This window comes from Myiozetetes cayanensis, unplaced genomic scaffold (genome assembly GCF_022539395.1).
Source record: "Myiozetetes cayanensis isolate MyiCay16 unplaced genomic scaffold, myiCay2020 scf12, whole genome shotgun sequence".
NCBI classification, from domain to species: Eukaryota; Metazoa; Chordata; class Aves; order Passeriformes; family Tyrannidae; genus Myiozetetes; species Myiozetetes cayanensis.
The window spans coordinates 19,461,067-19,482,869 of record NW_026086826.1 but is presented as its reverse complement, the minus strand read 5'-3'; the positions used below and the strand labels follow the sequence as shown (position 1 = coordinate 19,482,869).

The 21,803-nt window shown below is 38.7% G+C and overlaps 1 protein-coding gene and 1 long non-coding RNA gene across 12 annotated transcripts in view; one reads left to right on the top strand and one right to left on the bottom strand.

The window, feature by feature from the left end:
* Positions 1-15,977, top strand: part of COL11A1 (collagen type XI alpha 1 chain) — a 131,622-nt gene extending 115,645 nt beyond the window's left edge. For all 7 annotated transcript variants that reach the window (XM_050306663.1, XM_050306667.1, XM_050306664.1 and 4 more), the window contains 13 exons: positions 2,256-2,309; positions 2,712-2,819; positions 2,905-2,958; positions 5,804-5,857; positions 6,584-6,691; positions 7,272-7,325; positions 7,415-7,450; positions 7,561-7,614; positions 8,450-8,699; positions 10,753-10,865; positions 11,738-11,806; positions 12,470-12,703; positions 14,229-15,977. In XM_050306663.1, coding sequence (XP_050162620.1) covers positions 2,256-2,309; positions 2,712-2,819; positions 2,905-2,958; positions 5,804-5,857; positions 6,584-6,691; positions 7,272-7,325; positions 7,415-7,450; positions 7,561-7,614; positions 8,450-8,699; positions 10,753-10,865; positions 11,738-11,806; positions 12,470-12,703; positions 14,229-14,375 — 1,335 coding nt within the window. In that variant the 3' untranslated portion in view covers positions 14,376-15,977. The remainder of the gene's footprint in view (positions 1-2,255; positions 2,310-2,711; positions 2,820-2,904; positions 2,959-5,803; positions 5,858-6,583; positions 6,692-7,271; positions 7,326-7,414; positions 7,451-7,560; positions 7,615-8,449; positions 8,700-10,752; positions 10,866-11,737; positions 11,807-12,469; positions 12,704-14,228) is intronic.
* The window catches only part of LOC126635419 (uncharacterized), a 154,123-nt gene continuing 144,921 nt past the window's right edge, over positions 12,602-21,803 (bottom strand). For 3 of the 5 annotated variants that reach the window (XR_007627706.1, XR_007627705.1, XR_007627708.1), the window contains 4 exons: positions 20,494-20,603; positions 19,514-20,083; positions 16,954-17,155; positions 12,602-12,739 (listed from right to left, as the gene is read on the bottom strand). This is a non-coding gene — a long non-coding RNA (uncharacterized LOC126635419). The remainder of the gene's footprint in view (positions 12,740-16,953; positions 17,156-19,513; positions 20,084-20,493; positions 20,604-21,803) is intronic. The other 2 variants (XR_007627707.1, XR_007627709.1) reach the window with 2 other exon arrangements.

The window sequence follows — 21,803 nt, the reverse complement described above, 5'->3', positions numbered from 1 at the left end:
CGAGATGTCCAAAATTACAGTGCAATGATCCTGAAAATCAGCACGGTAGCTGGGGTGATGAGGGTGGGCAGCCATGCATTAATGTAAAATTAAATCTCTTCTCTCAGTTAAAATTTAGCAGACACTCCAACAACTCCAGTGTAGGGAGGTAAGATAAATAATAATTAGCAGTCTCTCTGTAGAAGCCCCACCCGTGCCAGGCCAGCAATCCCAGCCTGTTGGAAGGAGCAGTTCCTTCAGCAGCTTCACACCTGGAGCAGCACTGGCACTGTTTGGCAAAGAACACCCCCTTTGTTTGGCACTCAACATTTGTTCTCTTTTTGTAACGTAGATATCACAGTGGGTTTAGCCCTGCTAATGAATTCACACTGCAGCTGCATTTCCAGGTTATGCAGAGACCATATTTCTCAAATACAAACTACCACACTCAACCCTTTCCAGTTTCTCAGGCAGGGTAGATTATAATCCATACAGGAACTGCCGTGCAAGGGATTTTCAAGCAGTGAAGACAATGGGCATGTAAATTATATCATGTAAGAAAACCAAGTCATGTTTCTAAAATGTTTCTGAGTTAATTTAGGTATGTCTTGATTTATTTTTATTATCACTGCAAACTGCAATCCACCAAATGAATTACAATATACACCAAGGGGTATATGCATCAGACACTATTATTTATTATTTATTATTATTTATTATTTATTGTTTATTGTTATTTATTTATTATTTATTATTTAATTTTTATTATTTATTATTGGAACTGCAGTGATTTAAGTTATTCTTCCTGTTTTAAATAGTCAACACTTGGACCACACTGCCCAGGGCTTTTTAGCTTCTATGTATTTTGAAGAGATGAAACTTAAGTCCTTTACCATTTACAGCTCTTGAAAATACCCAAAGAGAAAAACCTGTTGATACCCACAGCAAATGGTCAAAGTCCACTGTGGGTAACTCAGTTCATGTTGTATTATCTCTGATGTAAAGCCTGGACTATCTCTGTTGGCCAAAAGGTTCTGCCAGTGCTGCAGATGTTCAGTTCCATCCTGGAGAAAGCTTGATTTCAGAAGCAAATGAATGATCTTAATATACCTCTACCTGCATAGTTGTAAAATGAATATAAATTTCCAGGAATTAAAACTGGTGGAGTTGCTCGAGGTATGTGACAGGGGGTAGGGGACAGTGAAACACACCAGGCTATAAAAAGTTTGGCCAAGATTCAGCTCTAGTGTAAAAAATTGCTATTAGGTCAAACATTGGTTTTCTGTGCGTTATTACAAAGTAAAAAGCAGGAAAGAAATGGAAGTGATTAAATTTTTCTTCTTGTTGGTCCTTAGAATTTTTTTTTTTAAATTTCTACATAACAAACTACTTGTTGCATTAATGAACAGGTGAGTCTTAGGAAATAAGTTTTATAGATTCACAAAATCATTTCATCATGGTCACTTTTCTGTCATTTTGCTTTAGCTGTTCATTCAAGAAATAGCTACTTGTAATAAAGACATTTCCCAGGCTAAAAATTAACCTTGTAGGAGAACAGTTGGTCCATTATCTTGGGTGCATCTTTCCTAAACTAAGTATATATAAGAGAACCATTTTCAGAAGAGTACATTAGATTCTAGACACTGCTTCTGTTCATGACTGGAGCTATGAATATTAATTACCTGACCTAAAAATCAACCCTTGATGTTTTGGAGGAGAAGAAGGTCTTTTTATTTTTCACTTTCATATTTGGTGGCTAATATGTCAATTTTTGGCTGTCCAAATGTAATTAGGCTGCTTACTGAGCCCATCCCTGATTTAGAGAATAAAGAAGTACTTGTCATTCTGTGCACTGTAGAATGGCAGGCTCTTTTGGAATCAGTGGATAAACTACGGTGAATAAATAGAAGTCAGTGCAAAGCAAGTTTAAAGCTGTTATTGTGTGTATAAATTTGTATTGCTCACTTCCATTTACACCCTGTTTTAATTTTTTTTCCTAGCTATTTCTTTGGTTTGAATCTCATCATGTCAGATGTGTTAGGCAATGCATATTCTTTTAGATGTTATAAAAACCCAGAAAATTTTATAAGGAACAAAGAGCTGGCATGACAGATTGGTATGTTTTTATCCTATGAATAAAATGTCAAGAAAGAAACTTAATGTTATTTTGTAAGCACTTACTACTTATTAATACAGTGGAAATTACACTTTCAGATTTTTTCACTGGTTATATTTGAAAAAACTGAGATTATGAGCTCAGTGTCCATGTTTTACAGGGACCTCCTGGAGCAACTGGTGCTGAAGGCAGACAAGGTGAAAAAGGTGCAAAGGTAATCACTGAAGAGTTTTTTAGAGGCATGGAAATATAAACTATATTATATATATGGAAATATAAACTATATATATAAATTGAAAGTAAATTGCTTATCATGCTCTGAGTGTGCAACTTAGCAAAGTAATAATAGCTAAACTGTAAAATCCAGATGAGGACCAGAATTAGTAGCAATACATAATGGAGTGGAGTCTCCCCAGCTCAGCCCTGTGAAAGGTAAGATGAAGGTGCTTTGCTGGCACCACATCTTTACATGCAGGAATTACAGGGGGTCGTCCTGTGCAGAACTCTGGTCTGGCTTTTACAAACTGAGCGAGGAAACTCTGCTCTCACTTTGCATCTTGTCTATCCCTACTGTGCCAAGCTGCCTCTCCCTCTCTGACCTGCTATGTTTTTTTAGGGTGAACCTGGTGCAGAAGGGGCTCCTGGAAAAACTGGTCCAGTTGGTCCACAGGGACCTGCTGGAAAACCTGGCCCAGAGGGTCTCCGGGGCATTCCTGGCCCTGTGGTAAGTAATGGGAACACATAATAATATTTTTAATATCAGATTTCTTCTATATACTCTGCTAAAGCAAACGTTTTGTTTTCTCTAGGGAGAACAAGGCCTACCTGGAGCACCAGGTCAGGATGGCCCTCCTGGACCCCTGGTGAGTACCCTCCTTTCAGGGCCAGAACAGAAGCAGCACTATATTTAATAAAATTTACCATTAATGTGCCTGTGCGTTTACAGAAAAATGAAAAGTCAGTTTTTAGCACTAAGTTGCTCCTATTCTGTGCTGGTCAAATCTGATACACAACTGCCTTCAAACTTTATTGCTCTACTGGCAACTGTGCTGAATGCTGCTGAGTCAGACCAGGTAAAACAGTGGAATAAGGCAGTGTAAACCCAAATTCTGAGTAGAATTAAAAATCAAAATAAAATGAAAGAAGCTTAAAATAAAACAAATCTACTTCTGTCCCCACATCAGAAAAGCAGTGGTGAATTTCGTACATCCATTCATTTTAATGACTGCTAGTTTTAGGCAATTGTTGTTCATAGGGCAAAAGTTTAGATTATACCTGTTCCTTAGAGAAAGAAAAATATAAATCAGAAGTAAGGCCAAAAAGACACTTCTACCAAGAAGAAATGAAAGTCTGAACTACATGGCCAGCAGGTTGATTCTTCACATGTCAAGCAAAGGTGATCCAGTTTAGTGACAAGATCTCATATCCCTTGTTCCCCGAAGTCACTGAGGTGTAGTTCACCTCTATTGTCAAAGCTGAGTCCCAAATTGGGAATAAAAAGCTTTGAAACAAAATATGGACTGTTAGAGTTTGATGGAAAAAATATGCAAGGGTTTATCACATACTACATAAAATCCACTCTGGTAGTTCAGCCAGAATATATTGGATTACTTTAGGAGAACAGGGCAATAAGGGCCTATCCTCTACTTCAGAAAAGGTGTGGCTCTTAAGGGCGAAAAGGAAAGCTGTGAGTAGGAAACGTGAAGAAAATCCTCTGTTCCTTCTCCTATATGGACTTAGAGGATACAGGTCCTTAGGTAGCCTTAATACTGGAAGTTTTTATGCTTAAGCTACACAGCCGAAGTCAAAACCTTTCCAAGAGCATTCCTGCCTCTCCAGGGAGAACTTGGGATCTGAACATCAGCTACAAAATTTTCATATCAGACTTCTACAGTGTATAAAAATTGAACAACAACAATAAAAAAGGGGAATTTAAATTGAAATGCTGCATAAATCAAGACTTTTACCATAAACCCGTCTTTCACTTTCATGTGCATATGAGAGCATGAGCAATTGCCTTTTCTTTCATTCACTGAATAACTTTCAGGGTGAAAGTATTTGAATAACTATTTACATTTCTGAAAACGTTCAAAACACGCAACCTCTGAACCCATAAGCAAAGAGTTTCAGAACGTATATTTTTATGCCTCACACACCAGAAATTTTTTTTTCCAATGAACAGTGATCTGGTACATAGATATATGCATTGATAACTTCTGTGTGTGTAATTAGAGATGATATTACAGTGGCACCTACAAAAATTTCATTTTTCTCTGTCCTCTAGAAAACAATAATGAGCAAATAACATACTGATGAAGCTTTACATTACACCTCTTTCTTGCCCTTTGTTTTAACATTCTAATTTTGTCTAAAGTCTCATGGATAACATATTGTTGATAAGTCAGAGGTTGGGAACAATGAATGAGAAGCTGAAGGGAAAAGGATTCCTTGTGCATCTTCTCTCCAAAGAGTTTATGATGGGACCACCAGCACACTTTTTAAATTATGTGGTTAGCTTACAGATAAAATGCATGGGGTACAAGTCAGGGAACTGAAAATTGATCTCCTCACTTACAATTCTGTGCTGAAATCTAAAAACCAGTGAACAATTATTCAGCAATAACAAGCATCCTTTTCCCACGTCAGTCACTAGAAGCCTCCAAATACATCATTGAAAAATCTCTCTTCCAATCTTTGAGAGCTTAAATATTCAATTCAGATCTGAAGCTGAGTATATTAATGAACTATATATTCCCAAATGCACAGACTTCCTATCAGCTCAACAAGAACCTTTTTCAATGCATTGCTGCAACTTAATTTTGGATTTTAAGAAAGTAAAGTTTGTATATAAAAGATGCCAAGGTTAGGTCTCACTCCTTCCCCTCCCATCCTCTGCAGCAGATTGCTCTCAGGAGAAGAATCTGAAAGCTGATTTGCAGTAGAGCACAACACTCTGCAGGTGAAAAGTCTGATTCTGTATTCCAAAAGCTTAAAAATTTCACATTTCTTTCATGAATTATGTATTTGCCTAGGCTTTTGCATCTAGTGATATCCTGAAGTGGAGATGGAAAGCATACGCAGTGAATAATATTTTGTACATGAAGTGTTATGGCACTGCTGAATCTGTGCCAGGTTGAAAAGGTCACTTATTACTGCCATCCATATCAGAATTTCACAGATGTCCACTGCCACCAGGAGACTTGCAGTGAGGAGAGACTGACTTAGTCTAGCAGCTCTACACCTAATGTATACATGTTCAGTGTGAGATTAATAGCCCTGAGAAATTATTGTCTCTTGCATATGCACTGCTTGGCCTGAATTTTTCACCCCAGTCTGTACAAATTACTCAAAACCAGTACTGCCATTCTGAGGAACATCTGAAGATTTCACAAATCAAGAATTTATCTGGCCCTCTGCTTCACAGATTTCTAATCATACAACCCTTTCTAGATTTCTAGTTATAAAGAAATTTAAATACCACAGCAGCATCAATTTGCCTTTTTAAACATACATTTCAACTTTATTTTGGGCTCTGAATCACATTCCATCAATCACTGCCATCAACCACTGTACTCTGATTACATAAGTACATAACTGTTACAAAGCACATAAATGCACTTTGATTAGCACTGCCTTTAACAACATTTCAAGAAAACATGTGCAGTGTGTTAAAACTTATTTTAACATTACTTCTCTTGATTTATTTAGGGTCCACCTGGCTTGCCTGGACTGAAAGGAGATCCAGGCTCCAAAGGAGAGAAGGTATGCTTTATCACTGTTTGTGCCTTTGCAATAGGAGGAGAAAGATTATTGCCTGTGTATTGACCACGTGATCTGTCCTTGCAATGAAAACCCCAAAGATAGTGATGTAAAGAGAACTGTCAGTTTTACAGGAACTAAGTAAGTAGAAATAACAAACACTGGAGATTTTTATTTTAAAACAACAAAATATATATATTTAAAAGCAATAATACTTTCTTTTGAAATAATGGATTGAGACATCTGGGGTAGCATTTTCTAATGGAGTCACAAAAATTTATTGATTGTGAATCAGAGAAAAACTGTAGAGAAAGGGATATGAATATGACTGTACTTTGTGAATTTCAGGGGGGTTTTATCTCCTTGGATCAGCTGTTTATACAGCTATAACACATGTGGAACAAATGTGCAACTCTAAGATATGCTTATAGCATCTAAATGTGGCAATTGGTATGAAATTTGTACCCACAGGTATTGTTATTTCTGTATCAGTTTCAGTAAGGACTATCTTGCACTTAGATCTTTCACTAAATAAGCAGTCACAACTTGCAAATAAAGTTTCAAAAGCCGTCTAACAACAACAAATATGCTTTTAGAATAATTTGTTTTCAGGTTGATTGTTGACCAGCAACAGTGATAGCATGTGAAAGGTCTAATTTATGTGTCTGCAGAACACATTTATTCTAATGTATACTGAGTTTTAACTATATTTTCTTCAATCTTGTTTAGGGACATCCTGGTTTGATTGGCCTGATTGGACCTCCAGGAGAACAGGGTGAAAAAGGTGACAGGGGTCTTCCTGGCCCACAGGGATCTCCTGGAGCCAAGGGGGATGCAGTGAGTACAACACATTTGTGTTTCCATTCAAGTTCCATACAAGCAAGGAGTACATATTCCAGGCTTTCTTTTGAAAGACTAAAGTTATTATAAACATTTAACACCCAGAGTCTACCTGCCAGAGGTTAAAACTTTCTTAGGCAGCATACAGTGAAATTAAACAGCTTAAAATGAGATTATAGAATGTTTGAGAAAATGAAGGAAACACATACACCACATTATACACTCATAACACAAGTTAGGGACAAGCTAAAACTAGCAGCACCAATCTCATCATGTTTACTAACTGCATGACTCAGAGTAGCTTCTTTTCTCCTAGTTGTTAAGACCCTATGTAAAAAGTGAGGTTTCTAAACCTCACCATAACACAGATGTGACTTTACATACTGCAGTGTAAGAACAACTACAAGCAACTCAGACTGTCAGATAATATTTTAAACTTGCAAACTATGTTGGCCCCTAAATCAAAACTCATCAGAGTTGGACATTTAGTGGGACTACCTTTTTCATAGATATGCATTTTTAATCCAGTCCAATATATGTAGGCTGCTTCTGTGCTTATTCTCTTATTTGTTTTTAGGGAATTTCCGGTCCTGCTGGTCCACTTGGACCCCCTGGGCCTCCTGGTTTACCTGTAAGTAGTTTCATCCAGTCCTCCTGCTCCAAACACTCCCACACTGTGTGCAGTGCACTCCAATCATAGTTATATGTTCTTGTCCATAGGGTCCCCAGGGTCCAAAGGGTTCCAAAGGATCCAGCGTAAGTAATTCTCCTCTCTACTTTTTCTTTTTCTTTTACTGAAGTTTTGTGTGTTATTTTTAAACATCGTGTAGCATGGCCAACACTGCATTTCTTTCATTGCTTTGTAGGGTCCTGCTGGTCAAAAGGGTGACAGTGGGTTACCTGGTCCACCTGGTCCTCCAGTAAGTAAGAATTCTTATCTTGGAATTACATCGACACAATCCCCCTTGACTTTTGACAAGGGTAAAACCCAGCATTTTTGAACTAAAATATTAATGATTGTTTGAAAATTAATTTTTCAGGAATCATTTTTCACAGATCCCCAGACAGAGAGATACATGTCTGCACTGAAAAATCCATTAGAAATTTGAAACAAACACATCCCCAAATAAAACACCCAAAACCCCCCTATATGCCCCCTACAAAAAACCCTCATGCAATAATTATTTAAGGAGTATATTGAAGCACGGAAAATAGAATGATACTAGTTTCCCCTGGTGATATTCTTCTGTTTCCACTATTTTTCATATCATAATAATCTAAAATGAAAAGAGTCCAAATCTGAATGAAGTGTTTCAATTTCTTGAAATTAAATATTGCTTCATAGACCCCCAAGGGGAATTTTTTAAAAGTTTTTTCACAGGAAACATCCACAGTTTTCACTTGTCATAGACTATGTCTGTGCTCGAGGGAATTGTCAGGGATACAGAGGTAACTGCAAGTCAGTTCTACACACTTTTGTGAGGGCAACACAAAACAACTCTTCCCCAAACACCAATGTAGTGACAAGAGTTTAGAGCACAACAAGGGTTTGGCTTCTACAATACCTTTTTTTTTTTTTTTTTTTTTTGCAAGTAAATCGAAACACATAGGTGTAAATCTGAAGGAATTAAGTGAAATAAAGAAATAAACACTTTGAAGTAAGCCTATTCAAAGCATTTCCAAGCCACATTCTGTGGTCTTCCTCTGCTGAAAAACAAACAGAAAAGATAATCAGATCGGTTGCTTTCCACTCAGGGCCCTCCGGGTGAGGTAATCCAGCCACTGCCAATCCAGTCACCCAAGAAGACAAGAAGATCTCCTGATTATATGTTATCTGATGCTGGTGATAATATCCTGGATTATTCTGATGGCATGGAGGAGATCTTTGGTTCACTGAATTCGCTGAAGCAAGACATTGAGCACATGAAGTACCCAATGGGCACTCAGAACAACCCAGCCCGAACCTGCAAAGACTTGCAACTCTGTCACCCAGACTTCCCAGATGGTATGTGAATATTGCATGGCAGAGGAGCCAGGGCTGAGCTTGTGGCCTGCTGACATACTTTGGCACAATAATTAATTACTGGGAGATTGGCAATACAGCTTGACAAATACAGTCTCACTGAATCCATTTTTACAGGTACAAAATTTTAAAAAAATGTAAGAGGTGTTCTTCTGGTAAAAGCCAAAATTCTTGAAACACATAACCTGATCTGGTTTTAGGGTTAAAACTTTTTAAATAAAAAGGTTTTTTTTGAGAGATGGGCCTTGCGTTTCCAGGACAGTCCAAGCTAGGAGTGTGATGAAAGATTGATGCTGTTTAGATCAGTGGAAAGTGAAATCACAAATGTCAGCATGCTGGGACATGAACGATAATTATTTTAGCAGCTGTGTACTTTAGCTTAGTGTAATAATATAAAACAGCATTGGTATCATAGGAGGTTTATTATCAATTATGACTCTCAAAAACTTCAGTATTCTTTTACCTTTAGAAACAATAATTTCTTCTACTGCACCACCACTGTTTGTTCCATATCAGTCAGCAAAGTTTCTTTGATACTGCTTAATGCTACCAAGTACTAGCGTGATAAAATGCAAAGTAGTATGAACAAGACACAGTATTCTGAAAAACTATCTTGATTTTATTATGCTTTCTTCTTTTCTTCTTTTTTTTTTCTGAGTTTACCCCTCTGAAAAGGTTTAAATGAAAGCCAGCCTTCACAGAATTTTCATCCTTTCATATATTTTTCAATTGCTATGGATATTTTTCCCAGTTCAAAGCAATATTTTTCTGTTTTTAAATGGGAGGAAAAATGGATTTTGACAGCTTAATAATATTTTATTGCTTTCATTCTAGATAGATAAGAACAGATGGTCGCCTTGAGGAGTAGTTAAGCAGTGGATGTGCTATATGAAAAGTACATATTTTACAATTCAGTATCCTCCATAATAGGGAATGGTTTTTATAGAACACATTCACCTTCTTCATTTACCAGTATTTGCTTCTTATTTGGAGGCTTCATATAAAAGTAATCTTATTTTGGTTAAAATAAAAGCAAATGGATTCATTAAAATATAAAATTCTCCAGGGACAAGACTTACAGATAGGAAAGACTGTTTTCAATAAATACAGTCTAAATCAACAGAATATTTAAATCCCATAAATGCTTTGTCTATATTCTATATTCAGAAGACAGAACCGGTGAGAGGATTTGTCATTTCTCTTTGGAACCTCCACTATTTGTTTGGAACAGGATTAGACCTGTAGTGTCAGAAAATCAATCGCTGTCCTGCTTGTGAAATGTCTGGAGATAAGAACCCACAACACAGAAATCATCATTTTAATTAGAATAGTAGATTTTAAAAAGCAGTGACTTTTAATGGACTTTGGATGGACTGCACTCTCTTTCATGCCCAGCCTTGAGTAGTTTCACTAGCACTGCATCTTCATAACCCAGCTGTGAAAGGCCTTTGTGTGAGGTAAATCTCTCTCAGTGGAAGCTTTAGGGACTTGTGCCACCTACAACCCCACCAAGCCCCACCCACACACCTTTTTATGCAGATAAGTATGCAAATGACTGCAGATTCTGCTCTCTGGCCTAAACCCTAGCTTATTTCTGCCTAAGGCTGCCTCTGCTCTGGTTTTGAGAGTGCTCTCACCACAGGTACAAATTATCCTTCTAGCTGAAATACTGAAATGGCCACATTTTTGAGACTTGCCATGCATGTTCCACATGTGCTGTCATTCCTTCTCTAGACTGAGGTGTCTGCAGTTCCTCCCAAACCTCAGCACTCTCCTGCAACAGAGTCACAGTTGGAAGTCAAACTAGACAAAAACAAGAGAATACAGATAAAAATAGACTTTGATCCTGGTGTTATCTTTCATAAAGGACAACAGCAACAGATCATAAGGCAGAAAAGAAAGGGTTAATTTCTTATCATTCAGATAAAATAACTTTGCTACACACTTTGGAGGACCATTTTAGGTAGCAGTAAAGCCTAGTTCATCCAAATACCATTACTACTATATAAGGCAAATATTTCCTCATTTCTTTTAGGGGAATATTGGATTGATCCTAACCAGGGCTGTTCTGGAGACTCCTTCAAAGTATACTGCAATTTCACAGCAGGTGGGGAAACTTGCATCTACCCAGATAAGAAATCTGAAGGAGTAAGTACCAATCTGTGTTTTCAGTTGGCTGTTGACAGATCCTACTGTGCTGTTGCAATGTTAAACTAAACAGGATAATTACACTGTCACATTTTCATATATCTGTCTTTCTAATTACATTTACATTTGCATACCTCTGAATGGAGCGGTAAAATGGTACACAGAGTTAACAAACACCATTTTCACTCTTAGGCAGAGAATCTATGCACCTGCTTGCTAACATTGCACTCCATTTCAGAATGCAACACAGCTGAGCAGCCAGTTACAGAACATAACCTGGCATTGGACTTGATGATCTCGGAGCTCTCTTCCAACCCAGTTAATTCTATGATTCTATGATTTGTCACCTAAAAGCTAAATTCTTACTGTGTTTCTCTTGGGGATTCATTTATATCTGTTTACTCATAGCTATGAAAAGTAGATGTAAAACACTATGTATTAACAGTGTCCTGACTCACTGTTACAGATCACATCAGAGGGGGCACAGGGTTCAGAGGAAGGCTTTCTAAAAGCTTGCCTAAATGAGAGAGATCTATCAGCAGCAACAGCAGTCAAAACTCAAATTTAGACACTCTTCACAACAACAATTCATACCACCAGTTTACCTGAATCTTAACAGATTATAATGGTCTCCCTTAATTAGAACTAACTCTCTTTACAAGCTGTCACCTTGAGTTCCATGCAAAGTCACTAATTTGAAGGCATTCTATACAAGAAAAACATCCTATTTTAGAGCTTTAGAGTGACTGAGATTTCAGAAAAAAAAACCATTTTTTATTATCTGGTGTGAAATTTGTCTCAAGTAATGTGAAACCTTCATATCTGTTAACATGTGTTTTAAATAATTCTGTCTCTGCTGTTTGACCACACAGGTTAGAATTTCATCATGGCCAAAGGAGAATCCAGGATCTTGGTTTAGTGAATTTAAGCGAGGCAAACTTGTAAGTTGTCACTGCAGCATAACTGTATTCACAAATCAGGGGCCCATCATCAGCAATCAGCAGATCCCAAGGAATTGTATAAATATTTACATAATGAAAAGACCCCCAGCCTCTTTGCCCTAAATATTATAGCAGTTATGTGGTCTCTTACCACTGGCCAGCAGAAGCCTGCTCTGTGTTGTCCCCCAGTGATCCCAGGGGTCACCTGCACAGCTGATGGTGAGGATGTGCCTTCTGGCAGACCCCACATCACCACTGACCCCTCATAATGCAGCTGGAGCACAGACCCCCAGTGTAGGTACCTGGAAATGTACTGAGTATGAAAAGATGAGGCTGCAGGCTGATGTGACTTTATGATTAACTAAAAACAGATTCCCAAAGAGATTCTGCTGTTTTACACTATAAGGGAGGAGTAATTCTCTGTCTTTCCCAATGGAATGAAGCTAAAATATGTAGTTCTTCGTCCTAAATATATTGCTGCATCATGAAAATCTATATACTGAGTCACAGCTGTATTGACCTTTAAAACTCCATAAAATGTAACATATTGGTTGATTTTTTTGTTAAGAACAGCTACGTGGTTCTTTTTGGTTCACAATAATTTTAGTTGGCATTGCAACAAAAAAAAAGATAAATATTCATCTAACTTCTTGTATTTTCCAGCTCTCCTATTTGGATGTTGAAGGCAATTCCATTAATATGGTCCAAATGACATTCCTTAAACTACTGAGTGCCTCTGCCAGACAAAATTTCACTTACAACTGTCACCAGTCTGTAGCTTGGCATGACGCCCCGTCTGACAGCTATGACAAAGCTCTGAGGTTCCTGGGGTCCAACGATGAGGAAATGTCTTACGACAACAATCCCTACATCAAAGCTCTCCACGACGGCTGTGCAGTGAGTACACCTTCAAAGAGTCTTTGCAAAACCAACCTGTCATTTAGAGTAGAAATCAAACAAATCCACTTTTCATCGCTTTCTTCTGAGAAAAGCTTTCTAAACACTTTACTTTTCATATGCATAACTAGGGTACACTAATCCCATATTTAATATTCACGTACGTCCCAAAAAAGAAATAACCATAAGCCAAGCAACAGAAATGGAACAAACCTGGAATGGCCATCAAGGCATATGCAAACAGAATATTTAGTGAATACAGCAAAAACATGTATTACATAAGCCATATGTATGTACCCAAACGTAGTACATTAATAGTTTGATACGTAACTTTGTATTTTCGTTCCTCATTTCGTGTAGTCAGAGCCAGGTGAAGTTTGTGGATTTTACTTTTCAGAATCCTCCTTTAACTTTGCTAAAATCCCCAGAGGTGTCCAAACCTGCATCAGCGCTCTGATCACCTCTCCATCAGGGTCTCTGGGGGCATAACAACTGTTACCACTTTGCAGAAACAGAATGGTTTGTACTCAACACTTTGAAACAAAGACATCAAAAGAGCAAGTGACAGTTGAAGCCTCATTAATTATTTTGGGGTTTGATATGGGAGCATTTTGAAGGCAGTTTCTGAGAAGTCAGTGATACAGATTAGAGACCTGAAAGTGCCAGGATATACACCTGTCTCTGAGACAGAGATGCAGCTCAGGAGGGGCAGAGTCTCTGCTCAGCAGTGAGAGTCTACTACACAGCTGCTTCATGTCAGCCTTTCTATACTCCTTGTATTTTTATTTCACTTTTGTTATCCACAGTGGTGAATGCAGAGCTCCTGAGAGAGCTGAACGTTGTAACTGTAAACTGAGAACCCTCAGATCTGTCAGCTTGGATGCTCATCTGAACTCCAAGACTCTGGCACAGCTGAAGGGTCTCAGCAGATATGAGACCATGTAAATGAAGTGCAGTTCTGATAACGAACACGATGACTTGGCTGTGTGACATACAGAGGAGCCAGAGAGCTTTCTTTGGGCAGCAAGGGTGTGCCTTCAAAGCTGCCTTCTAAGTCCATCATCTGGCAGTCCTGTCAGACTACTCCTTTCTTTCCTGTCCAAACAGCTGCTGTAATATTTTGTGAGACAGTTACAGTCTCTCTCTTTCAGAACTAATTAATGATTTTTTCACAAGGAAGATGTGCACTGCTATGGGAATATTATTAGTTATTAAATAGTATAGACGTGAACTGAGAATTCTCTAAGAGATGAAATGTCTTAGATTATTTTTCATTTATAGGTCTGTTTTAGCAAGTGAAAAAACTATGAGCTATTCTCCTTCTAAAATCAAAATATTTTTAAAATAAAATCATAAGACAATTTATAAACATAATAAACTTTAGAGTTTGCAATATCTGCTGCCTGACGGGGCAATAACTTAACAAATTCTCCACTTCAGAGATCACCTATGAAGATCTCCAGCACAAGCTTACTGCTCTGATTGATCTCTAACCATTGGCTTTCTTTCGCTTCTCTTTCAACAGTCAAGAAAGGGCTATGCAAAGACGGTGCTTGAAATCAACACGCCCAAAATAGACCAAGTGCCCATAGTTGATGTGATGATCAATGACTTTGGTGATCAGAACCAGAAGTTTGGATTTGAGGTCGGTCCTGTTTGCTTCCTTGGTTAAGCTTAAGACAAAATCAGATCAACAAAAATGTTGCACTTTGGTGCTACCAACCCACTTCATGCCACATGCAAGTTTTGAATAAGGATGGCATAGAAAATATGTCTTGCTGTGTGTGTATGTCTTATCTAGAAAGTAATCATTGCCCTTGTAGGGCCAGAATCACATGACTTAAACTTATTTTGCAAAGATGCTGTGGCACAGACAGACAACATAGGGCTCACTTCAGGAACACCCCCTTTGGATTCCTTTGGTGCTGTAAAAAATGAACGACATGGTGCTCCTTCCATTACAACAAAGAGGTGTTAAGAAAGTGTTTAATAAACTGTAATTATTCTATGTACAGTACTATACTGTTATTTCTCTGTCCATTTCCAAAACTTGCATGTGTCTCTGAATTGCATCTGGCTGTTATTTTATTTACAAAACTACATGGTCAATACTGTGTATGTATTCTGAAAAAAATAAAACTGTAATTGCTGGTGAAGCCAATTCCATTTCTGATTAATAATAAAATCCCTTTGTATATATTGTTGTTGAAGAGCTTTGTTATTTGAAGTTGCCAGTAAACTTAAGGTGGCAAAACTGGAAGATCTTGAGCAGCACACTCAAACAACTCTTTTCTGCTGATATCACTCTGTGACAATGAATTTTAATAATGAAAGCACCTTCAAAGGTGCTGTGTTCCATGGTGCTATACCTCAGACTTTTTATTTTCTTTTCTAATTCCATAATTTCATAAGATAACTGTATATACCTAAAATAAACAAGTTTATATTTTTGGGTGGGGAAAATATGTAAGAAAAAACCAAACTTCTGTGTAAGAGAATTGTTAAAAAAAATCTGTGTGAAATAAATTAGTCATATAGGTTTCCTTTCTTTTTTTTTTTTAAATCTCATCTAGATTTGTTTCCATTGTGCTTATTTGGTCTGCATAAATATAAAAACTGAATTCTAAACAGTTATTTATGGAGTTTTGCAGTGTTTACGTAGATGTTTATGTAAGCAATGGATATTTGCTTCCTGAACTGGATACTAAAATTTCCACAGAATGGTCCTATACGATATTTGCCCGTCCCATTAATATGAATGATTCTTCTTCTTGTTATTCCACCTGAAGGCCAGGGATGCAATATGTCTAGGTCATGTGATTCTACACAGTTGCTAAGCAACAAAGGAGGGACTGCTTCCTACAGAGCTGTCTCTGACCCGAGCCCTTGCAACTCGCTATTCAAAGCTCACCAAAAACACAGGTTGGTTTGGCCTTCCCTCTGAACATTTTATTCAGGTAGTTGGAAGTAGAAATTACATTTTAGCTTTACAACACAAATCCTTTTGTAATTATTTTTCATAATATATGTAAGACTTGAAAAGAAATGTTTGTTTCTATTTCTTATAAATTGTTAAATTAAATAGTACTAGTTTCTGCTGGCTCGTTTCCAACTGGTATTTTCTTATGCACGTTTATACATGTAAAAGTGAGATTTCAAAAGTCAACTTCTTGCTGTTCATATTTTCTTTTATTTTTGAACCAAAGTTTGTAACTGTCACCTCAAAGAGGAAAATACAAATTTTATTAATAAAATCAAGTCTTGTCTATCTGGATTGGTCATTCTCTTATTTCAGTGTCCAAAACTCACCCACTGCCATTACTGTAATTTCATTCTGCCTGCAGACCATCCAGGCTCTAAACAAAAGTAATCTTTCTACATGTCCTGGCAAGCACTGGGCAACGGCACTGGGAGGAGAAGTGTGAACAGAGAAGCTGCTGGTCTGGCCATATCACTGTGCAGCAGGGCTGATGAGCTCTGGGTTCTATGGATTTGTAGCTCCAGCAGTGCTCACAATACTATCAGCCATGAGAGAGGAGCCTGATACTCCACCCCAGCCTCTCTTACAAGAGACAGTGTCTGTCTGCTTCACATTTTGGGCTTAGCCTTGTAGGACCCCATCAAGTAGGCAAGTGACCCTACTTATTAATGGGAAACATAAGACAAGAGTTAGACCAGGACTCAGAAACTACTGGAACACAAAATTTCCAGCACCTTGCTGTATATAGTGGAACCAGAACTGGTGATGGGTCCCATCTAGAGACATGACGTATGTCCCCAGGCCTTCTCCAAAACAGCTTCTCTTTTTTAATCTGCTGTTCTTTATTAACTCTGGTTATGTCTAAGCAAGCTGTGAAAGCAGCTCCGATAACTTTGGTGAAGAGAAGCTACTTTCTGCTGCTCAAGTGGGCCAGGTAAAGTTAGTTAGGGGCTGAGCTGTTCAAGGCTGTCTAAAAAAACCCCAACACTTCTGGGTGGTGTGCTTTAGGGTGATATGGGTAAAAAATAAAAATGGTTGTGGTTTTACAGAGTCAGGATTAGTCTGCAGCAGAATGTTGCTTCTAAAAGTGCAATGATGTATTCAAGAAGCCAAATGAAACCAGATTTTTCCAGAATTAGTCAAAGCATCTTGCCAAGGTTTGGTGTTGGCAACATCCCAAAGGAGAAAATAAACTTGAGTCTTCTACACTTCTCAGGCAAGGACCCATCAGGTTTATTCTTTAACCCTTCTTAAGGCCTTACCCACGTACCTTACTATTTATCCTTGTCATGAAAGCATCTCACCGCAACCAGTTATTCTCACTCCTCTTTGTCCATTCTCTTTTTCAAAATGTTGTTGTTTTTCTCTCCAAGTTTCAGATTAAAGGGGGAAAATGCCATTATATATTCTTGCCTTCAAGCAAAAATTATGCTCTCTGTTTTCCCTCGACTGAAGTCTCATATTAGCAGCGCCTAAAAAACAAACAAAAAGAGCACTCTTCAGAAGAAAAAGAAATTTCACATCGAAACTCACACATTAGTCCTCCTATAAAATAAACTTCAGACTCTGCAGGTAAATCCTACTAGCCATAAAAACATAAAACCTCAGAGTCATCATACGCTATTATAAAAACAAACAAACTTACAAAAAACTATGCAAACCAAAGAAGAAAACCCAAAAGAAAACAAGGATCAATATTTTTCACATTCTAAATTAAAAACCTGTGCAATCACAAAAAGGTTGAAATTGTAATACCATGTCTGGATTTTACCTGTAGAAAGTGACAAAAGAGAACTTGGATGCATCCTTCTGTGATCGTGAGGGGCCACCTCACCTAAAGCAGAGTGGGCAGTGTATCTTGAAAATTTGCTTCAAGCCCCTCTCACCAGAAGAGCCATCCTGGAGATGGTTTCCCCACTGCAGACACAGCCTGTGGGTGTGTGGGTGTGGTGCATGCAAATGGAGTAAGTCAGCACACGGCAAACACAAACCCACAAATACTGAGGCAACGTTCTGTCCAGAATAACACGGATATACAACAGAGATTTAAGTGACAAGCTACGACCATGGAGGCATAAACTGTTCTGTGTGCAGGTGTGGAGTTTCTTTGCCTCTCTCTCTTTCCCTTCTTCTTTCTAACCCAAGATAGGGCAGTATTAATTCACCATGGCTGGCACATCTCTTGGAAAACTTCATAAAACGTAATGAAGATTTTATTTTCAGTCATTATGGCTAACATCAACAGCCACCATCTGATACAAAAAACTACCATCTGATTCAAAAAATAAGGACAGTTATCTGCTTAAGATTCTTCCCCTGGGGAACAGCTTTGTTAATTTTAAAATGAAGCTTCACATGCTAATGACTAAAAAGAGAAGCTTTAAAAGCCATGATGGATTTTCTATTGCAAGCACACTCATTTTTCTGTGAATGAGCATCTTCTATTGTACATGCACCAAAAAAACCTGAAAATGACAAAGACAGCATATTAAATGTCCTGTCTATTATATTTACTGAGAAACGTGTCTTATTTGTGTTCCTTTGGTAGGCACATAAATTATCAGAGGCTCATTGTTAGTTCAGTGAAAAGCACTGCCAAGATTATTGCAAGGGAGTAGATTGCTCTAAAGCTATTTACACATTTTGTTTTCAATAAGAACATTGAAGATAATTTCAGGGAGGAAAGCTGCAAGCACACAGATATTCAGCCATACTGCTCTGGCCAAAATTGGGCTTGTTCCTTTCTCAGCTGTGTGAATGAAGGCTCAGTTCTAATGAGGGAGGATGGAGCCAAAGCTGGCATTGCTACCAGGGACAGGTTTTGTCTGGGTTGTCCAGGGAGCTTTGGCAGACCTTGACTTTGTTTCCAGTTTCTCAAGGGTAGAAGAAGTGATCTCCATCAAAACACACCCAACTTCAGTAAGAGACAAGATTTGTTAAGAATTCAGCAGTGGGACTGGGATCTAAGTGCCTTCTCTGCTCCCTGGTATGATCTAAGAAATTTTTTTTTTAACATCAAAAAGGCATTGTAGTTAAATCTTGCTGAAGCATAAAAGAACTCCAGCTTGCACAGTGATTAAAATGCAGATGAAAATTAAAATTCAGTCCACCCAATAAACTGCCAGAAGAAAACCAAATTAATTCTTCTCTAGTCCCAGAAGTTCTCTAAACTGGATAGGCTGTAAGGATGCAATGGTTAATTATCAGAACCTTTCTGAGTTTCCAGGGTTGGGATAACAAGGCTGCCCAGCGTCTGAAGGTCATTTTAAGAACCAGGAATGAACACAGAAGCCTCACACTGAGTTCCCCCTAAACCTGAAATATCTCATAGCCAGAGATGCTGGAGATGGCCCCAGCAGCCCCCGAGCTGCAGCAGTGCGGGGCCATCACGTTGTGGCCTGCAGAGGCCCAGCCTGCAAGCTCTGAAGTTCCCCAGCACAAACACGACGTAAACGCAGCTCCAGCAGAGCCATAACCCGAGTTTTCAAGCAGAAAATATTAACTAAATGTTGAAACCCAGGATGTGACTCACAAATAACAGTAACAGCGTTACGATATAATTGTTGTTTCTGAAATGGAAACATTGATCCGTTATTTGTTAGTTTACTCGGAATCTTACACAGGAAGCCCAGTGAAGGCAGCCAGGGGACTGTCACGGAGCTGCATCACTTCTAGAGCAGGCACTCTCCATTACAGCACAGGAAGTATATTTAGTAGAATGAGAGGTGAAAGGATTTAGAATGAAGTTGGGTTTATTGGTATAAAAGCTTTTTTCTGTCAAATTATTAACAAACAACCACAAAAAAAATGATAAGGTTTTATATTCTTACCATAGAGTCTCTTGGGCTTGTGCCTTTTTTTTTATTAGAATATCATCTCAGTGGCAGTTCAGGTGAGAAAGTAGCTCTGCTTTGGGGTCCTGTTGCCCAAATTGGCTCACAAGATAACGTAGCACAGTGTGAAGGCTCAGGCTCTGGAGAATGCATAAATAGATAATCTTCATAACATTCGCTATTCAGTAGCTTTCTGATTCGGATGTATAGGGATCACTTATCCTTTTGTTATTCCTCAGAAGGATTTTAGAAATATCCACTTTGCTCTAAGCCTGCAGAGTTGTTCAATGCACAGATATTAAGATCAAAGCTGTTTACTGTCAGAAAGGGCCAAAAATGGAATTTTAATTTCTAAAAACTTTCCACAGCACTCTAAATTCTGAAAAGAACAAAGTAGGTTTCACCTTCCAACTTCTCCCACTTTTTTAACTGGGATGCTTCCATTTGAAATTGTAAGGTGTTTTTCTCCAAACTGATGGAAAATATTTGACTGGTAGGAGGAAGTCCACTCATATCCACACCGAGACAGTTTGTCCACGTGCTAGGGTACAGGAGCTGAGTGCAATACTGACAGTGGAATAAAGGCACAATTAAATAGAAGAATAAAGGCACAATAAAATAGTTTCTCGCAAGAGAAAGGAGGAAAATGTGGAGGGGGGGAGGGGTAGGAAATAAGAAAGCAGTGGGGAAATATGTGGGAAAAGGATGATAGGAGAGCTTGCTTTCCTCAACATGGGGCAGGAGGGTGAGAAATGTTTATGCAGCAGGGGTCAGGGGCTGTTTCTCATTGCCAAGTGGCAGGGGTGCACCAGCCCCCTAGTAAGGAGGCAGCAGCAAAACTGGTTTACAAAAAACAGCTAAAATCAGTAGCAAAGATTCCATGTCTCTGAGAAAACACAGTGCTACTAATGCCTGCAGCACCAGCTGCAGCCACGTCCCTGTCCCTTGCTCTCCATCCCCTCCCTTCCCACACTCACCTCTCTCTCAAAACAGTCCTGACATTGCTTGCTCTGCAGGACCTCTATTCCTGTGGAGCAGCCCCAGCATTTTGTGGCACTGGGGAACGACATTTGAAGTAGCATCACACCTTTCCAAGAGAATTTTCATGGAGAAAGCAATAAAAAAAAATTAAAAATGGACAGTACACGTGAACTGATGATAGCTGAAATTTTTCCTGATTAAATGATTCTTGACTATTTCAAGACATTATGCAGTTTTGCATGTGTGCATTCATTTCTCATGTTTTGCATAATCTTTCTGATGACTGTATGCACAAGTTTACCATGTAGAAACAGCAGCTAGCCAATGTGATTACTCATTAAATTTAATGACTAGGTTAGAATCATCTACTATAAAACTAAGATGAAAGCGAAATCACAAATTTGAAAGCCAGCTAAAGGCTGAAACATATGCAAGCACAGTTAGTTAATACCCCTTAATATGCATAACAATAAATACATCATACAGATATACAGCAAATTCAGATGCACGTTACCCAAGTGGAACTCAGCTGTGATGGTGTATGAAATGATACATTTAACACTAATGAGAGGCATAACTCAGAGGCAGCAAAAACATCAAAAGTACTTTAGGGCTCTCTTGCAACACTGGAATATTTTTCATAGCCAGACAGCATTCCAACCTTTTCTGTTTAAGCACAGGGAAGGAATACAGAGCTTGATGTCTGCCTCTAAATATCTGTAAATAAGTGCAGGCTGACTCACACACACAGAGGTCAGGGCTGTAACACTGCACAAAGCAGGAAAGGGTAAAGCCCAGGGCCTACAAACACTGTATGTGTGACAGGGGAGGATTACAAAGGAAGATGACCAAGTACAGCTGAGGAATCATAGAACAGCCTGAGTTGGAAGGGACTCACAAGGATCACTGAAGTCCAACTCCTGGCCCTGCACAGGACAGCCCCAAAAATCACTCCTGTGTGCCTGAGAGCATTTTCCAAATGCTCCTTGAAGTCTGGCAGGTTTGGTGCTGTGACTGCTTTCCTGGGGAGCCCGTTCCAGTGTCCAACCACCCTCTGGGTGAAAAACCTTTCTCTAATATCCAACCTCAACCTCTCCTGACACAACTTCAGGCCATTCCCTCGAGTCCTGTCACTGTCACCACAGAGCAGAGATCAGTGCCTGCCCCTCTTCATCCCCTCACAAGGATGTTGTAACTGCAGTGAGGTCTCCCCTCAGTCTCCTCCAGGCTGAACAGACCAAGTGACCTCAGCCACTCCTCACACAGCTTCCCCTCAAGGCCCTTCACCATCTCTGTAGCCTCCTTT